Source organism: Pipistrellus hanaki (assembly GCF_964339955.1).
Source record: "Pipistrellus hanaki genome assembly, chromosome: 9".
Taxonomy (NCBI): domain Eukaryota; kingdom Metazoa; phylum Chordata; class Mammalia; order Chiroptera; family Vespertilionidae; genus Pipistrellus; species Pipistrellus hanaki.
The window spans coordinates 49,867,588-49,891,731 of record NC_140511.1 but is presented as its reverse complement, the minus strand read 5'-3'; the positions used below and the strand labels follow the sequence as shown (position 1 = coordinate 49,891,731).

Sequence of the window (24,144 nt, the reverse complement as noted above, 5' to 3'; positions counted from 1 at the left end):
GAGATTCCAGCAAAGTCTAGGAAATTTTAGGTTACCTTCTGCAAGCCCTATTAGCGCATGTGTGTTATAAACCTGCTCACATACTGCCTCATAGCTGTAGCTTCCAGTTCCCACTGAATCGCCACCACCACCATCTGTATTTTAAGGAAGGATACTACCTTTGGAGAATTCCACTTAGAAATGTGACTTTTTACACTCTTTCAAAAATATTCTTCAAATAGCTCCTCTGCTGTGTCTATAATGTACTTAAGAGAGTGGTGGCAATTCAGTAGGTAAATAAATAATGACAAAAAAAATTAGCTAAGCAATTATATTTGCTGAAGACTCAAATAGAACACTGCAAAAGACAAATAAACATTTGTCTTCCCCAACATTCAATGAATACATAAAAAACTAAACTAAATGTATACGTGAAAAATCTTTTAAAAATACTTTTGTAAACAAATTAGAAAAAATATTTTATATCACTCGAGCCTATCAAATATTTCCCTAGTATATTTTTGCTCAAGAAGTGACAATATTTAAAAATGAGTTAGGAAAATAAACCATTAAAAGACAAATGCTAACTAATTCCCAATGGTTTTTCAGTATGTCACTTCTACTTAAACTGCCAAAATAAAGTAGAAGCAAAACAAAATGAAAAACAAAACTAGTAACTCAAACCTCAGCCAATCTCACATACTTAAAATGGCAGTTTACAAAGGGCACAAAATTTTTCAAATCTACTCAGGAAGTAAACTAAAAAAGAGTGAAGGAAAGGAGACCTAACCTGCCACTATCCAGGAAAGGGCTTTTACATTGGATTCCACTAATAGATTCCCGAACTTCTTGCTGATCATTTTCCTGTTAGCTGTATAAAAGTATAAGAAGCCAAAACCGGTTTGGCTCAGTGGATAGAGCATCAGCCTGCGGACTGAAAGGTCCCAGGTTCGATTCCGGTCTAGGGCATGTACCTTGGTTGCAGGCACATCCTCTGTAGGGGGTGTGCAGGAGGCAGCTGATCGATGTTTCTAACTCTCTTTCTCTCTCCATTTCTCTCTCTAAAAAAAAAAAAAAAAAGAAGAAAAAAGCAAAGGGAATCAATTGTCCTAGAGACCAGAAAACTAAGCCACACATGTAGCACTATTTTAGATAAAGTATGAACTAGCTTTAAAAACACTGATTTTAGCTACAAGCCACTATCAGTTTGTTAGCATAAATAAGGTTCAAACAACATCATGACGAAATTCTACTTTTTTTTAGATGTGTTAGTTAGCTCTGAAAGTTTCTCCTGGCTCATAATAGGTTCTAAATAAATGTTTCAGAATTCTCTCATTTTAAATATAAAACATAACTCCTTCTGTGACTCTCCTTTTCACATAAGTAAACACACATAAGGATAAAATGCAATTAATAATAACAAAAAACAATTAAATGGTTAACAGGAAGACTAGGAAATCTTATCCCACTTACATATTCAATATATAAACTAACCATATATAGTTCTGATTCTTCAAATTATCTGTGCTTCTTAAATGTATAATTTAAGTAAATTTTAGCATAGGAATGCTCCTTTAAAAATGTGGCTTCTGCTTATCATTAAACCAAAGGTTATTTTTCCAATTTTATAAGTATATGGAGCAAAATGTCCCCAAAAACAAATGTACTTCTCTATGCAACAAAAGGTCACAAAATAGCATTTATGGAACAGATTGTTTAGAGGTAAAAAATAAAATAAAAAAAAAGTGAAATAATCTAGTCAACTATCAGAAAGAATAAAACACTGAGCCATGAGGCAGTACATATGCATTTACTTTCCCTCGTATACATGTATACATGCACTATTAGGACTCACTGAAGGGTCAAAAATCTTCTAGATCTTGCTAGCTTAAATGCAGGAATGACTAACAACCCAAGAAGGTGTATCTAGGATGATACTTACCTTATGAAAGATTATACCACTGTGCTATTATGTATTCTGTGTATACACAAGCAGTCAGCGGAAAGGTACACACCACACTAGCAAATGCTTGGCTGGACCCATAAGGTCGGATGACCAATGGAATATCAAGATATGTGTCGATTCTCCAGCCCTCATAACCACATTCCAGACATCTCACGTAGTCCTTCAGCTTGCCTTGATATAGTTCGTTTATAAGATCAGCCTAAAAATAAGAACATTTACATTTTAAAGTGTTCCTTAAAAACGTGAAAACATAATTCATGCTTTGAAATATGAATATCAAAAGGATATTCATTTTTACTGAAGTTTCAGAAAGCTTTAATTTAAGATTTGTCTAAAATTCTATTGGAAAAAAGTCAAGGCTTGATAAAAATCAACTGAAAATCAAAATTATATCAACACTAATATAAAAATCAATGTACAAAAATGACCTATTTCAATTATTATATACTAGAGGCCCAGTGCACAAAATTCATGCACGAGTAGGGACCTAGGCCTGGCTGGCGATCAGAGCTGATGAGGGCCTTCCGGCTCCAGGTCGGGGCCTCCCTTTCCTGGCTGCCGGTAAGGGCCTTCCTTTGTTCTGTGCCATCCCCTGGTGGTCAAGCTCCTGGTCTCCCAGTCGAACTCCCAAGGGGACACTTTGCATATTAGCCATATATAATTAAAAACCCTATCGTTAAACAATGTTCTGTTAAAATCAGTTACCAATTTATTATACTATTAAGTGTCACATCTTTTAATTAGGCTGAAAATACTCCCTAATCTATCACTTTAGGTACATTGATAATTACACAGTTAAATAACTGGCTGTTTTTATAGCTTTACATATGCATGACCACTCTCACAATAAAATATTCATATTTTTAAAATCATATCTGCTAGCACAAATAAAACTTTTTAGCTTTCAGTAACATATATAAAACTATTTTTAAGGAGGTTATAATTTATTTTTAATGTACAGAAAAATTTTAAAAATCTTAAATTCCATCTCCCTTTAAATACTCTCACCTAAAATAATGGATCTCTTACCTGGCCCAAAGAAGGCACATAACTCCCTAAGTAAGGAACCTCCCTCCATGTGAATGTCTCGTCTCAAGATTCTTGTACCCAAACTTTGAAACGCAGCAGGAATGCCCCAGCTGCTCTTAATAAAAGTGTTAACTCACAGAGGGATGTAGTAAGAAGAAGGGAACTTCAGACTTATGAAGAAAAAAACAGGCCACTAATAACATCTCTATAAATTACTAAAATACAATCCCACAGGACTGTTTAGAGAAACTAGATCACTAAATAAACTTAACATGTTTTCAACTCTCTTAAGAAAGCACATTATATAGACCTCTCATAAATTTAAATCTCTTCTAATATCTAGGACTTAATAAGCCTTCAAACTAGAATCTACCATCATTGTCTACTCTAATATTTAATGAAGCCTTCTTCATTCTCCTATCCCAGTCACATTTGATTTTGTCTTCTCTGTAATTTTGTAGTGCTTTAATCCGGTGTTTTTCAAACAGTTTCAATAACACAGAAATTTTCATTGCAACCCAGTACATTTAACTGTAACTAAAGTTACATAACAATAATACTTACCCTTACTTATGTGATGCTCTCTTATACTTCTCCATTCTATTCCTTTTTTTTTTTTTTTTTTTAAAGTGCTGGTGTATATTCACTAAACATAAACCATGAAGGGATCACAATCTAGTTTAACAGGTTAAGTGCCCAGCCTGTTTTGTCTTCCGTACAGAAAGTATAGTGTCAGTCACCAGTAACTGGGCATTTTACGTGTTAAAACCTCTGGCCCACGCCACCTTAATAGTTTCAATGAGAAAACAGACTCTAAGCTGTTGTCCTGATTCTCCACCGAGTCCCCTTGTTTTATCTCTGTGATCCTCTATCACTGCACCCAGTATATATCCTCTGTGCTGAATCCTCATCCAATTCTGTCTCATCCAATTCAGCCTTACTCCTCATCCCAATGACATATCTAAGGTTTTTTCATTCTTCTAACCCATTCCTCCTTCCGGAGGATAAGAAAAATAGGGTCAGAATAACATGGATCCTAAATGTGAAAAGCCTATGACTATGGTCAAAACTAAGGTAATGCTTGATGAATACAGTATACTTTGTAATGTGCTACAGATTACAAGGCATATATTTTACTTAATAAATATCTGAAAATACTGTTCAAAGATCATCTCCTTAAATCATGTATATCACATTTACATATGTATGTATGCATGCATGCATGCACACACACATACATAAGAATTATGTAGTTTTAAGCTAAAAAGAAATCTACTAGATAATAAAGCTCAAATTCATTATCATAAAGGTGAGGAAACTGAGATCCACAGGTTTAACGAGAATTTTTATTATTTTTTAATTAGATTCTCAGTTAATTGAACCTAGTATTTTCAATTCCCCATTTAGTATTTTCACAACTGAACTTTAAACACATCAAAACACTTCAAAGGAATAAAAGTCCCTTTAGGGTAATGAATGATTTATTAGAAAACACTCCCCTCAACTTGAGAGAGATGAATTACCTGTTCTGTTTGTTTCCATTTCTGTTCCAAAGCATCAAACATGACTCTGCACAGTTCTTGTACATCATGCTGCTGCCAAGCTATTTTAAGACAAAATTTAATTAAAATAGCAATACATTTAGTGTAATAAAATGCTAAGTTGTTGTTAAAGACAAATTTCATGGAAAAGTCTATGCAAACTGCTAAAAAAAAAAATACACATTACAGTCATGAAAAAGCAATTACAGGAAAGAAGAGATCTCAACATTTACAGATAACATATGCTTAATATTTGCTATTATTAACATTTACAGATAACATATGCTCAACATTTACAGATAACATATGCTTAATATTTGCTATGTGTAATATTTGCTATTATTCTTTTTTTTCCACTGTAGAGTTAAGAAAAATCTAAGATGACAAATTTAAATTTTTTTAGTTAAGTACACATAAATAGAGTATAACCAAGTGTATTTTAGAGGACATTTTTAATTATAAAATATTTAGCCCTGGCCTGTCTTGCTTAGTTAAGAGCATCAGTCCGAGGACCAAAGGGTTAAGGGTTCAATTTCCAGTCACTGGCAGTTAACAGATTCAATCTCCTGCCCTATCAGGGCAAGAGTAGGAGGCATCCAATCCGTGTATCTCTTTCACATGGAAGTTTCTCTTCCCACCCTCCCTCCCCTCCTCCCCTCTACTTTAAAAATCAATGGAAAAAATAATCTTACCCTTGGAGTGAGGATTAAGAAAATATACATAATAAAAAATGTATCCCTCAGAACTTAAATTTTAAAAATAAATTATTTTTAACCCCCAGCAAAAAGAGTGAAAATGTTTAAGGTAAAGTTAATGAAGTTCTTAATTTGTGTTATTTTGCTATTTGTTTATAATATTCTCTGCTAGGATTCCTTTAAATATTAGAAACATTTATCATTATAAAAGAATTAGTACCCTCACTACTATCCCATCCAAAGCTCCTTGTAACATCTGTGGTTTCAATTGCTCTCTTTTTGCTGGTTTGTAACAAAACAAAAAGCCTTTGTAGTTGGTATGGAATACTGGTCACTGGATCTTCTTCAGATTCTTCAAACTCCCACCTATTGAAATGAAATGATTAAAAATTATTTATAAAATATTTTTATTCCTTAAAGCATAATTAATATAATATTAACATTATAGTAATGTAAGAGCCTATAAAGACCATGGATATTAACTGAAGCTATTAATATTTAATGAAACACTAGCCTTTCTAGAATTCATAAATTCAGAGCAAATTTAGACATTAATAAAAGACATTAGAAAGCAACATGAATGAAAGACAAAGCACATTTAAAAGTAATTGTCAAACTTAAATTTGATCAAGACTCTTGTTCTAATTATTCACATAAAATACAGGGGATAGAACAATTATGAAATGACACTATGGAATTCAAACATCAAAATCCAAACTGTTGAAATTACAGGACAAGTGAAAATACATTTTCAAGAAATAAATTACAAGGTGGGAAAAGACAGAAAGGGACTAAAAATAGATTAAATAGATTAAGGGACTTACCAATCAATTTGAACAGATTTTTATAATTTAGGTGATATGACAGGAGTGTGCTTCCAAAAAATTAGAGCGAAGGATTACAGAATAAAATAATTGATTTTGCGTTGATAACAATCAACGCTGATGATAGGTATAAATATATTCATAATAACATTTCACTATTTTTTAATGTTCGAAATTTTCCTTAATAAGATGTTTTTAAAATTAGGATAAGTAAATAAAGTAATCCAGATTCAATATTTAGCTTCAATATATTTCTGATAAACATTACTCTAACCCAAACTCAAGGACTGTATCAATAAAAAGCAAATTCCTAATCAAAGGACTTAAGAGCTCATTGAAAAAATAAGATTTGGTGGGATTAAAGTTTGTAATAAAGCCACAAAAATCCTTAAAATAATTTATATACAATAAAATAAAATGCCAAAGATAAAATTAAATAAGGACATATTAATGATTCTCTTTCTCTTAAGCTGGCAATAATATTATTACTTTCCACTTCCTCGCTAGAACTTTCTTAGTTTCAAAGGAGGTTGCAACATTAACTTTCCTGTAATGCAAGTGATGTATATACTAAAAATCTTTCTTCTCTTTTTTCTTCTTTTGGTATGTCCTTCTGTTAAAGTATTCAATACTTGGTTTATTTAGGGCTAAGAAATTGCAGTTCTGAATCCTGTTCCTTTTTTTACACACCAAAGCTCCCTTCTGTTTTGCAGGTGTCAGTGGAATTCATTTAACTTTTTTCTTCTCAAAGCTTCCTTGCAAACACCTCGTCATTATCCACTTTTGTATATTCAAACCCTAGCCCTCTTTTATTCTCATTTTTCTCACTAGAAGGGATTTATACTTGACATTATAGGATCTAAAATTCCCCCAGTAGCTGTAAAAAAAACCCCAAAAACCTATAAAGTCAAAATACAAAATGCTTAAATTTTTTGCTAGGAAAATTCACTAAGTGAAGAGGAATTACTATAATATACAACAGAATTCTCACCTGTCCTTTATGCCTGGTATAAATACCTTTAAAAAGTGTTAGTTGTTTTTTTTTTTTATAATATGTTTTTATTGATTTGAGAGAGAGAGAGAGAGAGAGAGAGAGAGAGAGAGAGAGAGAGAGAGAAAGGGATAGAAACATTGATGAGAAATATGAATCGGCTGCTTTCTGCATTCCACCTAATGGGAACTGAGCCCAAAACCCAGGCATATGCCCTGACTGGGAAATCCAACCAGTGATCTCTTGGTTCATAGGTCAACACTCAACTACTGAGCCACCCTGGTTGGGCCTTAAAAAGTTTTTTCATCTTATTGTTATTTATGATATTCTGATCACCTAAATTAGAAACTTTGGTGCCATATTTGATTCTTCCTTTTTCTTTACTCCTAAATAAAATTTGTGATTAAGTCATATCAGTTTTCAATTTGAAATACCCACTGTCACCAACTTCATTTTGACCCTCCTATATCCATGTCTGGTTTAATAACAGAGTTCTTCAGGGTTCCCTACCTTTCAAATCAATTCTGCATGTTGCCATATATAAGCTTTCCTAAAACAATGTATTTAATGCATCACTTATACGCCTCAACATCTAAAGTGGTAGAGTCTCTGTTGGCTATCATATAACAAGTGAGGAAAATAAAGAAACAGAACCCTATCCGTTCAGGCTAGTGCTACCCTAATTGTAATGCAGCAAGGTCCAGCCTTTTTAGAGCCATCCTTTCTTTGATTCTATATTATAAAACATCATCAGGCTCTCAGGCTTTGTTTCCCAACTGGCAATAAACATCACTCTATTCTCACAATCCCCATGGCATTTGGCCTTCCTATTTAACCTTATGTTTCACGGCCTCTCCTCACCACTGGGTCCAGTCACAATGGATTTGTTTCTAAAAGGCCTTTGCACTTGACTTGCAGTTTTGTCTCGAATGCTCTTCTCTTAGATCTTCACTGGACTGGCTCCTGTGAAGTCTAGTCACATGGTAGTTCCTTAGTATTCCCTGACTACTCAACCTCCTGACAGTTACTCTTTCCACATAGTCCTGCTTTATTTTCTTCATGGCATATATGACTATGCAAAAGAACTCATTTATATAAGCTGAAGGGAGAGACTTTGTCTTATTCATTATTGTCATTTCAGTGCTTAACACACAGTATGTACTCAATATGTATTTGTTGAATGAGTAGACTTGGCTATGCTCTTAGTCTTCTCCACCATGCTAGATATTTACAGACCACTTTCAGGGATTAGGAGTCATGGTTATTTCCTGGACTCCCCATTCTATGCACTACTTGCCAAAGCAGGCACATCACCATAGACTGTTTATTTTTATTTTTTTAAATATTTTTTATTGATTTTTTTATAGAGAGGAAGGGAGAGGGTAGAGAGTTAGAAACATTGATGAGAGAGAAACATGATCAGCTGCCTCTTACACACCCTCTATTGGGGATGTGCCCGCAACCAAGGTACATGCCCTCGACCGGAATCAAACATGGGACCTTTCAGTTCGCAGGCCAATGCTCTATCCACTGAGCCAAACCAATTTCGGCCACCATAGACTGTTTAATATGTTCTGGTTTGAATGGCAGGCTTGACTCCATATCTTAACCACAACTTTTAGTACTCTGACAAAACTCCAATTATGCTACCTCTAGGAGACCTCTAGGCATATTATACTTATTAGCATCAGCTACAGTACAGGCAGAATAGGGAAGGGATTCTGCTATGTACTTGGGTGTGTACTTCTGGCATTGTGGCCTCTGGCAAAGTACTTAACCTCTCTGTGCCTTCAGTTACCTCCTTTGTAAAATGTGGATAATAACACTGTAATTCATACAGTTACCATAAGAATTAAAGTAAGATATACGTAAAGTGCCCAGCACAGTGTCTGATGCAAAATAATACCAACATTCAGAGAGCACTTATTATTGCTCATTTTTACTCTCAAAAGTCCCCCTATCTGTAATGTTGTCTCTATCTTCCCAATCTGGTTAAACCATACTTACCTTCATGACCCCAAATTATACTTTCTAAACTAAACCACTTCTCCAAGTTTCCTTAATTAACCTACTCACTAAACTCTCATGGTATTTAGCTATTCTTAAATGTGTTTTTAAAGTATTTCATACATACACATGTTGCTTTTGTGAAGCAATCTGTCACTTCCTTAAGAACAAAGACCTTATTTCTAACTCCATGTCTATCTACCAAGTGCTTAGCATATAGACACTACTGGGTAACAAATACTTGCTGAATGAAAAAAAATGTCAATTTTTATAAGTAAATTGAGCTTACACATAAATGCAGCAGTACTAGAATGTTGTTTGAACAATATGACTAATATTAAAAGTTCCCAAAATACTTTAAATACATATTTATAATAATTCAAAAGATGTTACTCAAAAGTAACATGAAAATGGAAAGAAGTCGGTTTATTTGTATTTTAAAATGTCTTAAAAAAAATAAAAGTTATGTAAACTTAAAGAAAACATACGAGGTGAGGCTGTATTAAATGTATTATCATAGGCATTCATAAAAATAAATGTGTGACTTTAGGGTTTACTTACATATGGACTCCATAAAGTATTTTAAAATATCTGATGTATATACAGTCTTTTAGAAGAAACACACACACAGCCCTAACCGGTTTGGCTCAGTGGATAGAGCCTCGGCCTGTGGACTGAAGGGTCCCAGGTTCGATTCCGGTCAGGGCATGTACCTTGGTTGCGGGCACATCTCCAATAGGGGGTGTGCAGGAGGCAGCTGATAGATGTTTCTCTCTCATTGATGTTTCTAACTCTCTATTCCTCTCCCTTCCTCTCTGTAAAAATCAATGAAATATATTTTTAAAAAAACAGAATCACACACACAAACAGAAAACACAGAACAGTTGCTTTATATGTTAATTAGAAACAAAGTTTACAAGTTTAAAACTACAACATTGCTTCTTAAATTGAGAAGTGAGGGAAAGAAGAAGTGGTTTACATATTAAGATTATCTCAAAAAGAAGATAACATATTTCTTCATAAAGGTGTTAAAGTTATAAAGAAGGGAAGTTTATAAAGAATAATTTATCCCAAATGTAAATCTGATCAATTGTATCCTTTGCTGTCTATGAACTTCTGATTCTCACTCCTCACAAGTTTTTCATATGCCAATCTCTCATACAATGCTTTTCTTATATATTATTCTGGTGTGTTTTATGAAGTGAGAAATGCTCCAAACTTTAAAAGTGACTGTAAGAAGATAAATTTGATTTTATTCATTAAAAACTATATTTTAATTTTTAATCAGTTTTATAGAATTTTTTAAATACTTACTTATATAAGGCATTCCTAAATTCAGGAGTCATAAAAAGTGTTTGCAAAAGGCTATTCAAATAGCAAGTCATTGCCTGGTTTACTAATCCCACATAACCTTTAAAAAGAAAACACAAATATACATGAATCAGCATTTATATTAAAAAAAAAATAACAAAAATAAACTTAGTAAGAATTTAATGCACAGTGAACTTGGAGAGGTTAAGGTTACTTAGTTGAAGATTATTTCCATTCTTTCAACGCCACCTAAGAAATATGTGCACTATGTAAACCTTGCTTCTCAGAAAGTCAGGATATTTTTATGTCCAGAGACATACATGGATGTTACATAGCATTTAATAAAATTTTAAGAGAAATATGTTTAATATAGTGTTTAATTGACATAAAAATAATCATTGTTCCCCAAATCTAAAAGTTGTGGTTTAAAATGGAAAAGTACAAACATATTCACTTTATCACACACGCCCAATGTCGGAAGACTGACCTGAACCAGTTATCTCTGTCATCAGGCCCTATAACCCAACTTCTACTAGCAATTAATAACATAAAATTCAGAATGACTTCATTTATTTTAACATGCCATAAAGTATGAGATTCTATTGATCAGCATTGCTATGCAAAGAGTAAGAAGAGAAGTAAGAGATGGAAGCAGGAAAGATTGGAGGGAGGAAGAAGAAGGAAAGAGAAAAGGAGAAACTTATATGAACTTAAAATTTAAGCTGGGGAGGATTGTGTTCTGGTGGCTTGAAGCCACAGGAGTTCATTAAATATTCACAAGTGCTCTTCAAAAAATAAAAGTATTATGCTGAAACTGGTTTGGCTCAGTGGAGCGTCAGCCTGCAGACTGAAAGGTCCCAGGTTCGATTCCGAGCAAGGGCATGTACCTTGGTTGCGGGCACATCCCCAATAGGGGGTGTGCAAGAGGCAGCTGATCGATGTTTCTAACTCTCTATCCCTCTCTCTTCCTCTCTGTAAAAAAATCAATAAAATAAAAAAAAAAAAAAAGTGTCAGCCTGAAAACCAAAGGGTTTGATTCCTGGTCAAGAGCATGAACCTCAATTGTAGGTTTAATCCATGGACCCATTTGGGGCACATTCGGGTGGGAATCAGTCGATGTGTCTCTCTCACATGATGACTCTCTCTTTCTCCCCCACCTTCCTACCTCCTCCCCTCCTTTCTTCCCTCCCTCCACCTCTTCCCTCCCTTTCTCTTTCTCTCTAAAAATCAATTTAAAAAATATCCTCAGGTGAGGATTGAAAAAAAAAAAAAAGAAAGAAAGAAAAGAAATGGGAGGCTCTATGGATAACTATATTGCTAAAGAAGGTAATGAAAGGACAAAAAATTATGCATGATGAATCTTGGTCAGTTGTGGAAAAAAAGGAATAGATTCCACACTATTGGTACCTAAGAGACCAAGCAGCTACACACCTTTTACTTTGGATTAAGATTCAGCTTTCATTTCTAAAGGCTTTAATCTTTAATCTTTACTTTAAAAACTATGTTTGCATATTTTACATTTTTTATAATTATAAATTGCTTGAATTACTAACCATCCCTTACCTGAGTTGTTTATATAACATCTTGATCTTAATCTATATCAGAGACTTTATCTCACTATTTGTCATTACCTATTTACATCTATTTCTTCCTTATTAGACCATAACGGCAGTGGTCAAATCTGTAAGCAGTAGGTGCACATAAAGGAAAAGTGCATATGACATACAAGTAACTCAAATCTGTATATTTAGCCTGATTGTTAATAAAAATAAACATTATTTCATTCTTAGTCCATGTAAACAGATTCTTCCCCACAAAGTACTCTGTCCAGGAGATCAGGTTATTCTGCACTTTCTTCTCAGCTATGGCTGCCTGGGATTTTTCCTCTTCTCCATCTCCTTTGCCCAATTCCTCAACAGTCAAGGATAACCACTTCACATACCCCTTTAAAACTACTATTGTCCTTTGTGTACCTGCAGACCAATCATGTAGCATTTATTTTGACTTGGTTTCCCTTCCCTGGGCTTAAAAAAAAAAAGAGAGAGGGAGGGGAAAAGAGGGGTTTTATAGGAAGGAGGAAGAAATAGCAATTCACTTTTGCCATCACTCATTATTTTGCCATTAGCAATAAAGTAATATAAAAACCTATGGTTGTTTGTACTTGATTTAATACCATTTAAGCAGAATGAACAATGTCTCACATAAATGTACTACTATTTTTCAAAATATGAAGATTTTAGTTAAACAAGTTAAAAGTGCTACTGAATTAATATAAACTACGGCCCGCGGGCCACATGCGGCCCGCAGAGGAGTCTGATCCGGCCCGCCAGGTTTTTTGGGCAGTGAGCGCAGCCGAGGTGTTACAGTAGGAATTAGTAGTTCATATAGTCCGGCCCTCCAGCTCTCTGAGGGACCGTGATCTGGCCCCCACTTTAAAAAGTTTGAGGACCCCTGTTCTAAATCAACAAACTTCAAATGAAATTATCATCAAGTGGGTCTTCTACCTGAAATAGTTGTGAATAAATACTATTAAGTATAAGCCAGTAAGGGGAAAGAATGTAAGAATGTATGCAATTTATTTTTTTAAAAAAAAAAATATATATATATATATATATGTATATATATATATATATATATATATATATATATTTAAAATATATTTTATTGATTTTGTACAGAGAGGAAGGGAGAGAGATAGAGAGTCAGAAACATCGATGAGAGAGAGTCATCGATCAGCTGCCTCTTGCACACCCCCTACTGGGGATATGCCTGCAACCAGGTACATGCCCTTGACCGGAATCGAACCTGGGACCCTTCAGTCCCCAAGCCGACGCTCTATCCATTGAGCCAAACCGGTCCCGGCTAAAATATATTTTATTGATTTTTTACAGAGAGGAAGGGAGAGAGATAGAGAGCTAGAAACGTCGATGAGAGAGAAACATCGACAAGTTGCCTACTGGGGATGTGCATGCAACCAAGGTACATGCCCTTGACCAGAATCGAACCTGGGACCTTTCAGTCCACAGACCGACGCTCTACCACCGGTTTAGGCAAATGTATGCAATTTTTTTAGAAGACACATGCGGAAAGAAATCCTGAACAGAAACAATAGGTGATAAAGTAGAAATCAAACAGGTAAACTCCTGGAGCAGATAAAAGAACTATTCAAGATACTGGCTAAGGACAGATACGCATTTAAATAATGAAACATAACCAGTCACATAATTTCTAATCACGTATGGGGCCATTTCAGCCTTCAATTCACTCTTCATTCCTCAGAATTCGTACCTCTTCATCCCCAATCATTTTCTATTTACAGTAGCTAGCTACCAAAGAAGAGTTGGTAGGCAAAGAAGACAGGAAAGAGTATGTTAAGATCCCAAGCCCCGTGCATTATAGAGAAATATGCTCCTAGAGTCTGTGTTGAAATCATGAGAGCATTATCCAATGAAAACATTTTACACATGGTGCCAAGATTTACAATAATTTCTTAAGGAAAACGCAAATACAAAATAAGTTGTTTTTAATTTAAATGTTATTTTTCAATTAGTTTACATTTAATATTACTTGGTATTAGTTTCAGCTGTATATATAGTGATTAGAGAATCATCTTTACAACATGTGCCCCCTGATATTTCTAGTACCCACTTGGCACTATATACAGTTATTACAACATAACTGACTGTATTCCCTATGCTGTAGTGTGCATCCACATGATTATTTTGTAACTACCAATATGTACTTCTTAATTTCTTCACCTTTTTTCACCCAGCCTCCTAATCCCTCCCCCCTCTAAGAACCATCAGTCTGTTCTTTTTATATGAGCATGCTTCTATTTTGTTTGCTCATTTATTTTGCTCTTGAGATTCCCCATATAAGTGAAATTATCTAATATTTTTCCTTTTCTGACTGACTTATTTCACATATCATAATACACTCTAGATCTATCTATGCTGTCACAAATATAAGATTTCATTCTTTTTATGGACAAGTAATATTCCATTGTCTATATATTATATACTACAGCTTTTTTACACATGTGTCTAGTGATCAAAATAAGTTTTGAAGCACAACTCCTTGGGATGCTTATAGACTATTTCAATTCGGAAAAGCACTACCCCAGAATATGGAGAAAAATGTACAGATGGGAAAAAAGGATAGGAGTAGATGTGTATGAGGAACAATAATTGGGAATAAAGACTATGATTACATGGCAATGTATATCAAAGGCCTGTAAAATGTCTTAAAAATAAATTTAAACTTAGTAATTCAAGCTCTGGGAACTTACCCTAAGGAAATAATCAGCAATGAAAATAAAAACTTATGTGTAAGAATTTTCATTATAAAACCAGTAATAGTTTAAATCCCTAAGCCATATACTAAAATACTAATTTTCAGCCATTTTAATTTTCAACCCATATTAAAATACTAGTAGCATAAAAAATTGTCCCATAAAGTATTAAGTTAAAAATATAGATTAAAGCCGAGACCGGTTTGGCTCAATGGATAGAGTGTCGGCTTGGGGAATAAAGGGTCCCGGGTTCGATTCCGGTCAGGGGCATGTGCCTTGGTTGTGGGCATATCCCCGGTGGGGGGTGTGCAAGAGGCAGCTGATCGCTGACTCTCTCTCATCGATGTTTCTAACTCTCTGTTTCTCTCCCTTCCTCTCTGTTCAAAAACAATAAAATATATTTTTTAAAAAATATATATAGATTAAAAATATGCTCATATTATGATTGCCCTATTTTCTTAAAAGCATGTATATATACATGTCAATGCCTCTCACACTGTGACATGGCACAGACCAGGTTGGGGGATCCCCCTCCAAGTGCATGAATTTCGTGCACCAGGCCACTAGAGTATAAATATATAGAGAGAGAAAAAAGATAAAAATAAGCAAGTCACTAAAAGTAGTTTCTGCTAGGAGGACTGTCGATGATTTTCACCTTTTTTCATTTTACAATATGAAAATGAATCTGTATTACATCTGTATAATCAAAGAGAAAACATTTTAAAAGTATGTTTTAGTCTTTAAGAATTTAGGGGCATCAAAAAGCCATCCTATATAATAAAAGCCTAATATGCTAAATGTCTGGTCATCCATTCAATCAATCAAAGCATAATATGCTAATGATAAGCTAAGGTCGCTCAAATGCTCACTATGACGTGCACTGATCAACAGGTGACAGCCGACCAGTCGACCAGTTGCTATGACATGCACTGACCACCATGGGGCAGACACTCCAACCAGTAGGTTAGCTTGCTGCTGAGGTCTGGCCAATAGGAACTGAGCAAGAGGGGCCAGACATGCCCTAGAGCCCTTTTGTGGTCTCTCCCCAGTTGGCCAACTTCCCTCTTCCCTACATGGGTAGGTCCCTCATGCACAGGTGAGTCCCCCAGCCTGGCCTGAGCCCTCTCGCAATCTGCAACCCCTCGGGGGATATCAAAGAGTGGGTTTTGGCCCAATCCCACAGGCCAGGCCAAGTGATCCCACTGATGCATGAATTCGTGCACCAGGCCTCTAATATACTATACAGCACGAAGTAAGAGTTTTATAAATACTTGTAGCATAAAGGCTGAACTGGTTGTCAGAATACAAAGCAAATATTTTAAGAATCCTTGTTTTTAAATCTGGAATTTTCTTGGTATTCCAACTATCTCAGAATAACATAAGGTGCTTATTTAAAACAAAATGCAATTTATCCAGCCTGCTCCAGAGCAGCTGATCAGCATTGCTTTGAAACCTACATTTTTAATAAGTATCCCATCTCCAAATGATTAGCATTATGCTAAATGAAATAAGCCAGTCAGTGAAAGAAAAATACCACATGATATCACTCATTTATGAATAATAAAGAACACTATAACCTGATGGGAAAAAAAAATAGATAAGATACTGAGGCAGAGAAGCATCGAATAAACTGTCAAATTACAGCAAGAAGGCTGGGGAGGTTTGGGGGGAAGGAGGTAAGAAATCAACTGAAGGACTTGTATGCATGTATATAAGCATAACCAATGGAAGCAAGACACTGAGGGGCTGAGGTGAGGGCATGTGCTGGGGGGTAGGGGAGGCTGGGAGAAGGTCAATGGGGGTAGGGGGAAGGAGACATATGTGCTACTATTTATAATACTTTAAACAATAAAATTAAATTTAAAAAATTTGAGAATCACTATTATCCTATATAATAAAAGGCTAATATGCAAATCTACTGAATGGAAGAACAACTGGTCACTATGACGTGCACTGACCACCAGGAGACAGACACTCAATGCAGGAGTTGCCCCCTGGTGGTCAGTGCATTCCCACAGGGGGAGTGCCGCTGCTCAGCCAGAAGCCAGGCTCACAGCTGGCGAGTGCAGTGGCGGTGGTGGGAGCCTCTCCCACACCACGGCAGCACTAAGGATGCCAACTGACAGCTCCCAGACTGGGAGAGGGCACAGGCCGGGCTGAGGGATCCTTCTGAGTCCACAAATTTTATGCACCAAGCCTCAAGTAGACAGTATAAAAGATAAACAGCTTTATTGTCTCCTATTGTCTGAAATACAAGATAATTTTGCATTTCCTTTTATTCTTGATAGTTTCCTGCAAAAAGTCTTACTGATATAAATGGTCCTAAGCCCATAACAAATACATCAGTTAGCCTACACAAATAGTTAGCTCTGAGGAAATTAATATATATCTTAACTACAACATACAGTAAGTGGAAGGTTACCAATCCCATTCAAACAAAACATGCAATGTAACTCTAAAGTTTTCTTTTTATACCAAATATTTGTATGTAATACTTGAAATCATTTCTGTTTTGAAGTTCTAAGACTAAATGTTCAAAAGCCATACCTAGCATTAACTAGTTGCAAAATCAAAGGCTTTTCTGTACCTACGTTTCCATTTCCTTTAATATGAACAATATTATTTATAGCAAAAATTTATTGTAAGATGCCATGATGCAAAAATATTTAAATTACATTTTTAGGCAATTTACCAATTATATATAAAGGAATAGCCTTTGTATAAAAAAAGCAATTTCATAGTCAATAAATTTTAAAAAGTTAAAAATCTAGGTTTAATCATGTTTGGGAAAAAGGGAGCAGATTTTAAAATTACATGATCAATGTCAAATATATTATTAGGTTAAACTGAAAGATGACATAATCCTCTATCATAAAAGGCTAATATGCAAATTGTCCCCTTGGCCGGGAGTTCGACCAGAGGGTGGGCTTGGTCAGGGGCAGGGCTGGCCAGACCCCCACTAGTGCACGAATTCGTGCATGGGGCCTCTAGTAGGTCTAGTAAAATAAGCCTGGTTTATCTGCTTCAAAATGGATCTATCCCCTGTAGTCTATTCCAGTCCAAAAGATAACAGAGACATTCCCTTACAGAGGAAGTAAAAAATTTAAAATTAAATTTGAATACAAACTTACCAAAAAATAAATCTTCCTTCAAAATACAAACTCAATATTTTTTACTTTATTACTAAATAGTGGCAATAACAAAACAGTAAAAATAACAATGGGTTGAGGAATAAGGAAACTACATTCTTGTTCTAACTTTGCTTCTGTTAACTACTGATCTTACTCTGAATCTTGTTTTCTAATCCATAGAATGAGGGGATTAGGCTTGAGACTGCTCTAAAATGCCCTCTATTTCATAAAAATACAACAATGAATCTTACCAGTTTCTGATTTATTCAAAATGGATGAATAGGAGTAGCTTTGGCTGACATAATCACTGGTTGAGCCCACAGAACCTTCTCTTGGAAGTGGACCTATAAATCTGTCATGCGCACTGTCATCACCAGCACTGGAATCCTCCTAAAATGCAGCATAATCAATATTTACTAAATGGCAGAAGTGGCTAAAACAATGAAGAAAAGACATACTAATTGCTGAGGCAAAGGAAAAAGATGAGGCCTTACTATTATTTTTACCACCAAGACATTTAAAGGAGTGTATACCCTCAGCTTTCCTGTAGGGAGGATTAAAGATGCTTTTTAGAAAACACTTTGGAGAGTTGCTCATGTCTCCTCCCAAAGTTCTTACTTTCCCAATTTTCTTTAATTTTCTTTCAATTACATGAGAAAGAAGAGATATTTTTGGTACTAATAAAGCAGAAGTACTGTTGTGAACTCCTTGATAACAGAGTCCATCATTAATTTTTACATCATCCTTGCCAAGTAGACCTCACAGGTAGAGGATATTCAGTAAGTGTTGAGTGAAATGAAGTTTCCTACTGTCTTCAGCAAGAAATCTATCATTAATGAGAAAAATGTCAAAAAGGATTAAAGAATGTAACATCAGCGCAAACAATTAAGACAAAGCTGAAGAGTAATTACTATATTTTAAAATATGAATTCTCAAATTGTGAATCCAGAGGTTCCTAAATTTTTTAGTTGATTTCAATGTTGAACTAATCAAAATCTTCTCACGATGTCATAAAAATAAATAATGACATTAAAGCAGATCAGAGAGCACATTCTGATATTGCTTCAGTATGGCTGCCCTATGTTTAATTATTACCTACTGTCTAGAGAGGCATTCTAATTCATAATAGACTTCTAAATGAAAAGCATCAAATAGAACTTTTAGTGAAAGAAAGTTTCACTAAAGAGAAGGTTTCTGAAAAAGTCCATAAACTCTTGGAGCCTTCCTTTCTTTAGTGCAGGGGTCTTCAAACTTTTTAAAGTGGGAGCCAGATCACGGTCCCTCAGAGAGCTGGAGGGCCGGACTATATGAACTACTAATTCCTACTGTAACACCTTGGCTGCGCTCACTGCCCAAAAAACCTGGCGGGCAGGATCAGACTCCCCTGGGGGCTGCATGTGGCCCGCGGGCCGTAGTTTGAAGACCCCTGCTTTAGTCCATCAGGTTTTCTCCTCAAATTGGAATTACTGCGATAGATCGTCTCTAAGGCTATTAAATCAGACAGAAAATCTTATCAAAATATGAATTGGAGTAAACACTAAAAGAACAGAAATATATAAAATAATTTACAAACTAGTCATTCCCCCAAAGGCAAAGAGGAATGGGAGCAAAAATGACAAAGTAAAGTATTCTGAGGGTTTGTCCCATCTCCAAAATACCAACAAACCTGGGGAAAAACTGCCAAAGATTTACAGCAATTAAGCGAATGCTTAACCAGAGGGAAGGCCACTGAAATACAATAGATCTTTGTAGCATTTTAACTTATCCTAGACCTACCCCTGTCAGGGATGTCCTGGTGGTCTTGAAGATGGTAACCTATGTTTCCAGCATGGCAACAGACTAAATAAACAAACAATAGTGCTATGGATGTTCAGTGTAAACATGTGAACATATACACTTACAACAAACCAACATTAAATAGAAAATTAATTTATTATACATAAATTATAAAACACATCTCTCCTCCTCCTGTTGGAAAATTGCTTCCCAAGCAGTAGGTGACATTGCACAAAAATTATGACTAGAGGGCTTTCTAAAATAGTTTACCAGCATTATTTGAGGCTGTTCACCATCTTTATCTGTCAAATGTAGAAAATTCTTCTTTCCTGGTTCAAAATTAGCATCAAGAAGAGACTTGTCACTGGTATGATCTAGTGGAGCCTATGAACATAAAATAAAATATCTCAGATTATGAAAAACATTAACTACAATAATAAAATAAAACAAGTAATATGCAAATGGACACATATCTTCAGTTATTTGTCTCAAATAATTTTTTAAAGGTTCTGGTAAATTCTACTAATCTACAATTGAAATTAACTCATTTACTCATGTATTAGAATGGCCAACCCCAACGTCTAAAAAACTAAAGAGAGAAAAAGTTAAGAACTAATGTAAAGTACTACACAAAGAATTAAAAACATTTGTACTTTATGTTCTCTAAAATGGATGCAATATAGTATTATTTAATGGAATTTTCATGAAAATTAACTAAAGACAATTTTATATAACTAAAAAACTAAAATCATGTTTTTATATGTGAATTATTGAGAATCCCCAGATAAACAACACACTAAACAACCCAAAATAATTATGTAGTATAACAAAATGGGCACTTTTAGATAGTCCCTTTAAGGAAAATTCTCTCTTAGTAAATGATACCTATTTTAAGCCCATTGCCTGGACGCAGAGGATCTCAGGAGGATAAATTATCCTCCCAAGAGGATAATTTCCACTCCTTTGAAAATTAAACACCTAACTCTTTTATCAGTTAGGGCAGTTTCAATCCTAGCTGTCATTGTAATACACTCTAGATAGTGAATGAGAGATGGAGCTCAACATGCTCCAAGTCCTACTCACCCACACACACTCCAGTCCATTGCTGAGAAAAATGCATGATGAAATGAACACTCTATTCTTTGGTTTTAAAACATTTTTGTTATAGTAAGAAATGTTTTTTAATGTTTTAAAGGCATGGAAATGTCTCCTTAGAAGGACTTGTTTTATGGAAAATACTTTATTTCTTAGGAAAGTAACAGTTTATAAAAGTACAGGTGTGTTAAGGACAAAAAAAATAACTTAAGTGGTTTTTCCACTTGATATTTATGTGACTTTGGGCAAGTTAAAGTTAGTTCACTTTCCTCACACTCAGATGCCTCAACTGTAATAGGAGGCTGTAACACCACCTACCTTTTAAAATGGTTGTAAGGATTAAGGAAGATTATATTTGTATAGAGCCTAGTGTTAGAACAATGCTAGGTACCTAGTAAGTGCAAAAATAAATGTTAAGGAAATAAAATAAACTATATAATCTATATAATCTATTTCTTATCTTTGGCTCTAGAAATCCTTGAGAAAAATAGCAGATAGAAAACCTGAAGCTAAGAGAAGCCACATAGAAAGAGGAAAGGCATCTTTGGGTCCCTTACATACCCTGGTAGGGAATAAAAGATTACTAGATGATATAGCTCGAATATATAGGGTTTTATCTCAATAAATGTGTCTATGTGTACAAAGTGGTATCTAAATGGGCTAGGTTTTCAGAGAAGCATACATTCAACATTGTGCAGTAAGCAGGTGAAAGTTTACTTGTAGAAATGTAGAGTAGGCAAATAAAAATATATAAATTGAGTACTTAAGAACAGCCATAGCTGAAGAAAGAGAAATAGTAATCGTGGCTCAGAGCTATTTGAAGCTATGCAGATGTTAACTTAATAAACACCTTTTGAGTACCTATCAGAAATATGTATAGAGAATACAAAATTAATACTATGAGATCCTAGCCATCAAAATGCATTCTACCAAATGGAAGACACAAATGAATAGTCTCTTCTACAATAAGAAGAGACTAATAAGTGGCACAGCAAAAGAAAATATGGAATAGGAGGAAAAAGAGATAGATATTACTTTTAAAGTTGCATGAGGAAACATTAAGTAAGGCTTCTTAAATGTGAAATACAACCAGGTCTTGGGTAGGCATATATGACAGTATAGACTATCCTTTAATCCAGTAGTGGGGAACATCCAGCTCAAGGGCCTTATAGGAGAGATAAATCATTTGTCTGGCCCCGTCAAGACATTAGGCATTGACTGTTGGATCAAATATAGCAGGTTAATTTTTAAGTTGATAATTTTGTTTGGCCCTAGAATGACATTATAAATATCCAAATGGCCCTTGGCAGAAAAAGGTTCCCCATCACTGCTTAAAACTGAAAAAAGAGGCAACACTAGAAATTACATGGTGATATAATGGAGTATTCCAAGTTTCAGATTAAATATTGTTTCTCTTTGTATACTTTTTGGGACTACCAATTTCAGAAGAAAAAGTTGACTAATTTAAAATATTAGTTCCATATTTTAAAAAACAAATATATTACAAAATAGAAAGTAAAATATCATGAATTTTAAAGGCAACATCAAATACCTTGTATTCTTCTATGGAGCCAATCAAAACTATGCCCTCCAAATACCAATAGGACACACATTTAATTTCATTTGCCATTACAGGTATTTCCTGGAAAACTTAAGAGTAGCAATAGCATAGGGCAAAAAGAGGTAATATAAACAAAAACATGGACATGGAAAATTCTGTTAAGAAAATAAATTAGTCCATTATCTAGGAGTTAAGATTACAAAGACTTAAAGGACCAAATGCAGCTTGTCTTGAATGCTAGCCTAGGTAGTCTGATTTTTAATAGTGGACAGTGAACAGTCACTGAAGATTTCTGAACTGAAAGGTGACACGAGTGCTAGAATTTGAAATGACTAAAGATAATTCTCAAAGTAGTATGCAGAGTGAATTTGGACTGAGAGATAGGAAACAAAAAAGATTATTTAGAATATTATTCTATTGTGCCATTAGAGCCAACTCAATAGTCTCATTTACCGCTTTCCATGCAAAACTGATCAATGCCTCCTCTTTGTACTCATGGCAAATTTAAAACATGTTAGTGTAATTAATTGTTGATACATCTGTCTTTACAACTGGACTGTTGAGAACCTTGAAGTAGAAATCATATTACTACCAAACTTCCTGATAAGGATCCTATCACTCTATCTGGTATATAATCTCTGTTAACATTGGTGTGTATATCCTTTCAGTCATTTCTTTTTCTATATACACTCTTTTCTTCTTTTCTAAAAATTAGATTATAAAACACATAATTTTATATGTTTTTCATTAAAAAATGCAAAAGGAACACCATTCCATTCACTAAATATTGAGAGTGTTCTGGAGTTGACACAACATGATAGTCATCTTACATGAATAAAAAAACTGATGGTGCTAACTTTAGAATAAGCAAATACTGAATCCAGAATGAAGGCAAAGGAATGAAGAGGGATACAATTATTGAGTGACACATGGGCTCTTAATATGACAGTTTTGCTTATATTAAAAAGGGCTCCAGGATTAAATATCGTCACTTATAATAACAATAATAATTATGATAATATTATTAGTCACTTAAAAGAAAATGCTTTAAGTCTAGGGTTTTACCATATCAGCAGTATTGATTCCATTTCCCCACACCAAATCAAAGGTTCCATTTATGTAGCCTACTTTGTTGGCTACATCTTCAAAGAGCTTTCTGAGTGGAGTAGAAGCTGGTAAATTTAAAGTGATCCGTTCATTCACTGTCTTTGAATTAGTAATATCTTGTATTATACATAAGACTCTAGGTTCGTCAGCAGCATTTTCTATCTGAAATTTAAAAAGCACACACAAATATTATTTATCTTTATAGCCTAATTTTTCTATGATTAAATGTTTAAAAATTTCCACCATTTTTTTTTGTGGTAGTATTACTATTTTATGTCTGCAACAATCTAGTGGATATGTCAAACATATAAAGCACCATATTCGTTTGCTTTGGAAAAACTGGGGCATATTTAAAAATAAACAGTCATTCTTGTATTTGCTTTTACCTTTTAAGGATATAAATCAGTGGTCCACAAACTATGAAGACAGTATACTTAAGAAGTTTTCAATTGAAAATAAAAATCTGATCTTTAAAAATGTGTCATTACCTTGCTAGTCAAATCAAACAAGTCTAAGTCTCCTGGAGAAACAGAAAAGGGAACTGTGTAGAAATGCAGTGAGGATTGTATAATATTGCAAAATCCATAACTAAGGGACATAGGCAACCAGGCCTCCAGACCTTTATGATACTGTACCCATAGACCAGATGTCCAAAAAGTCCAGTATCAATGTATTGGGAACTGACAAGCTTATCCAAATAAATCAGCCAGTAGAGGGAGAAGTTTTAAAAAGCAAAAAACAAAAACAAACAAAAAAAAAAACAAAAAACAACAACAAAAAAAAAAAAACACACACATTTTTTAAAAAATTACTATGTAGAAGAAAGTTAGGGTCACGAAT

The 24,144-nt window shown here is 34.6% G+C and overlaps 1 protein-coding gene across 4 annotated transcripts in view; it reads right to left on the bottom strand.

Moving 5' to 3' along the window:
- The window catches only part of USP47 (ubiquitin specific peptidase 47), an 89,221-nt gene that overhangs the window by 33,493 nt on the left and 31,584 nt on the right, over positions 1–24,144 (bottom strand). For 3 of the 4 annotated variants that reach the window (XM_084893509.1, XM_084893507.1, XM_084893508.1), the window contains 7 exons: positions 23,263–23,466; positions 19,812–19,925; positions 18,017–18,155; positions 10,347–10,443; positions 5,431–5,576; positions 4,498–4,577; positions 1,995–2,144 (listed from right to left, as the gene is read on the bottom strand). In XM_084893509.1, the coding sequence (XP_084749635.1) occupies positions 1,995–2,144; positions 4,498–4,577; positions 5,431–5,576; positions 10,347–10,443; positions 18,017–18,155; positions 19,812–19,925; positions 23,263–23,466 (930 nt within the window). The remainder of the gene's footprint in view (positions 1–1,994; positions 2,145–4,497; positions 4,578–5,430; positions 5,577–10,346; positions 10,444–18,016; positions 18,156–19,811; positions 19,926–23,262; positions 23,467–24,144) is intronic. The other variant, XM_084893510.1, reaches the window with a different exon arrangement.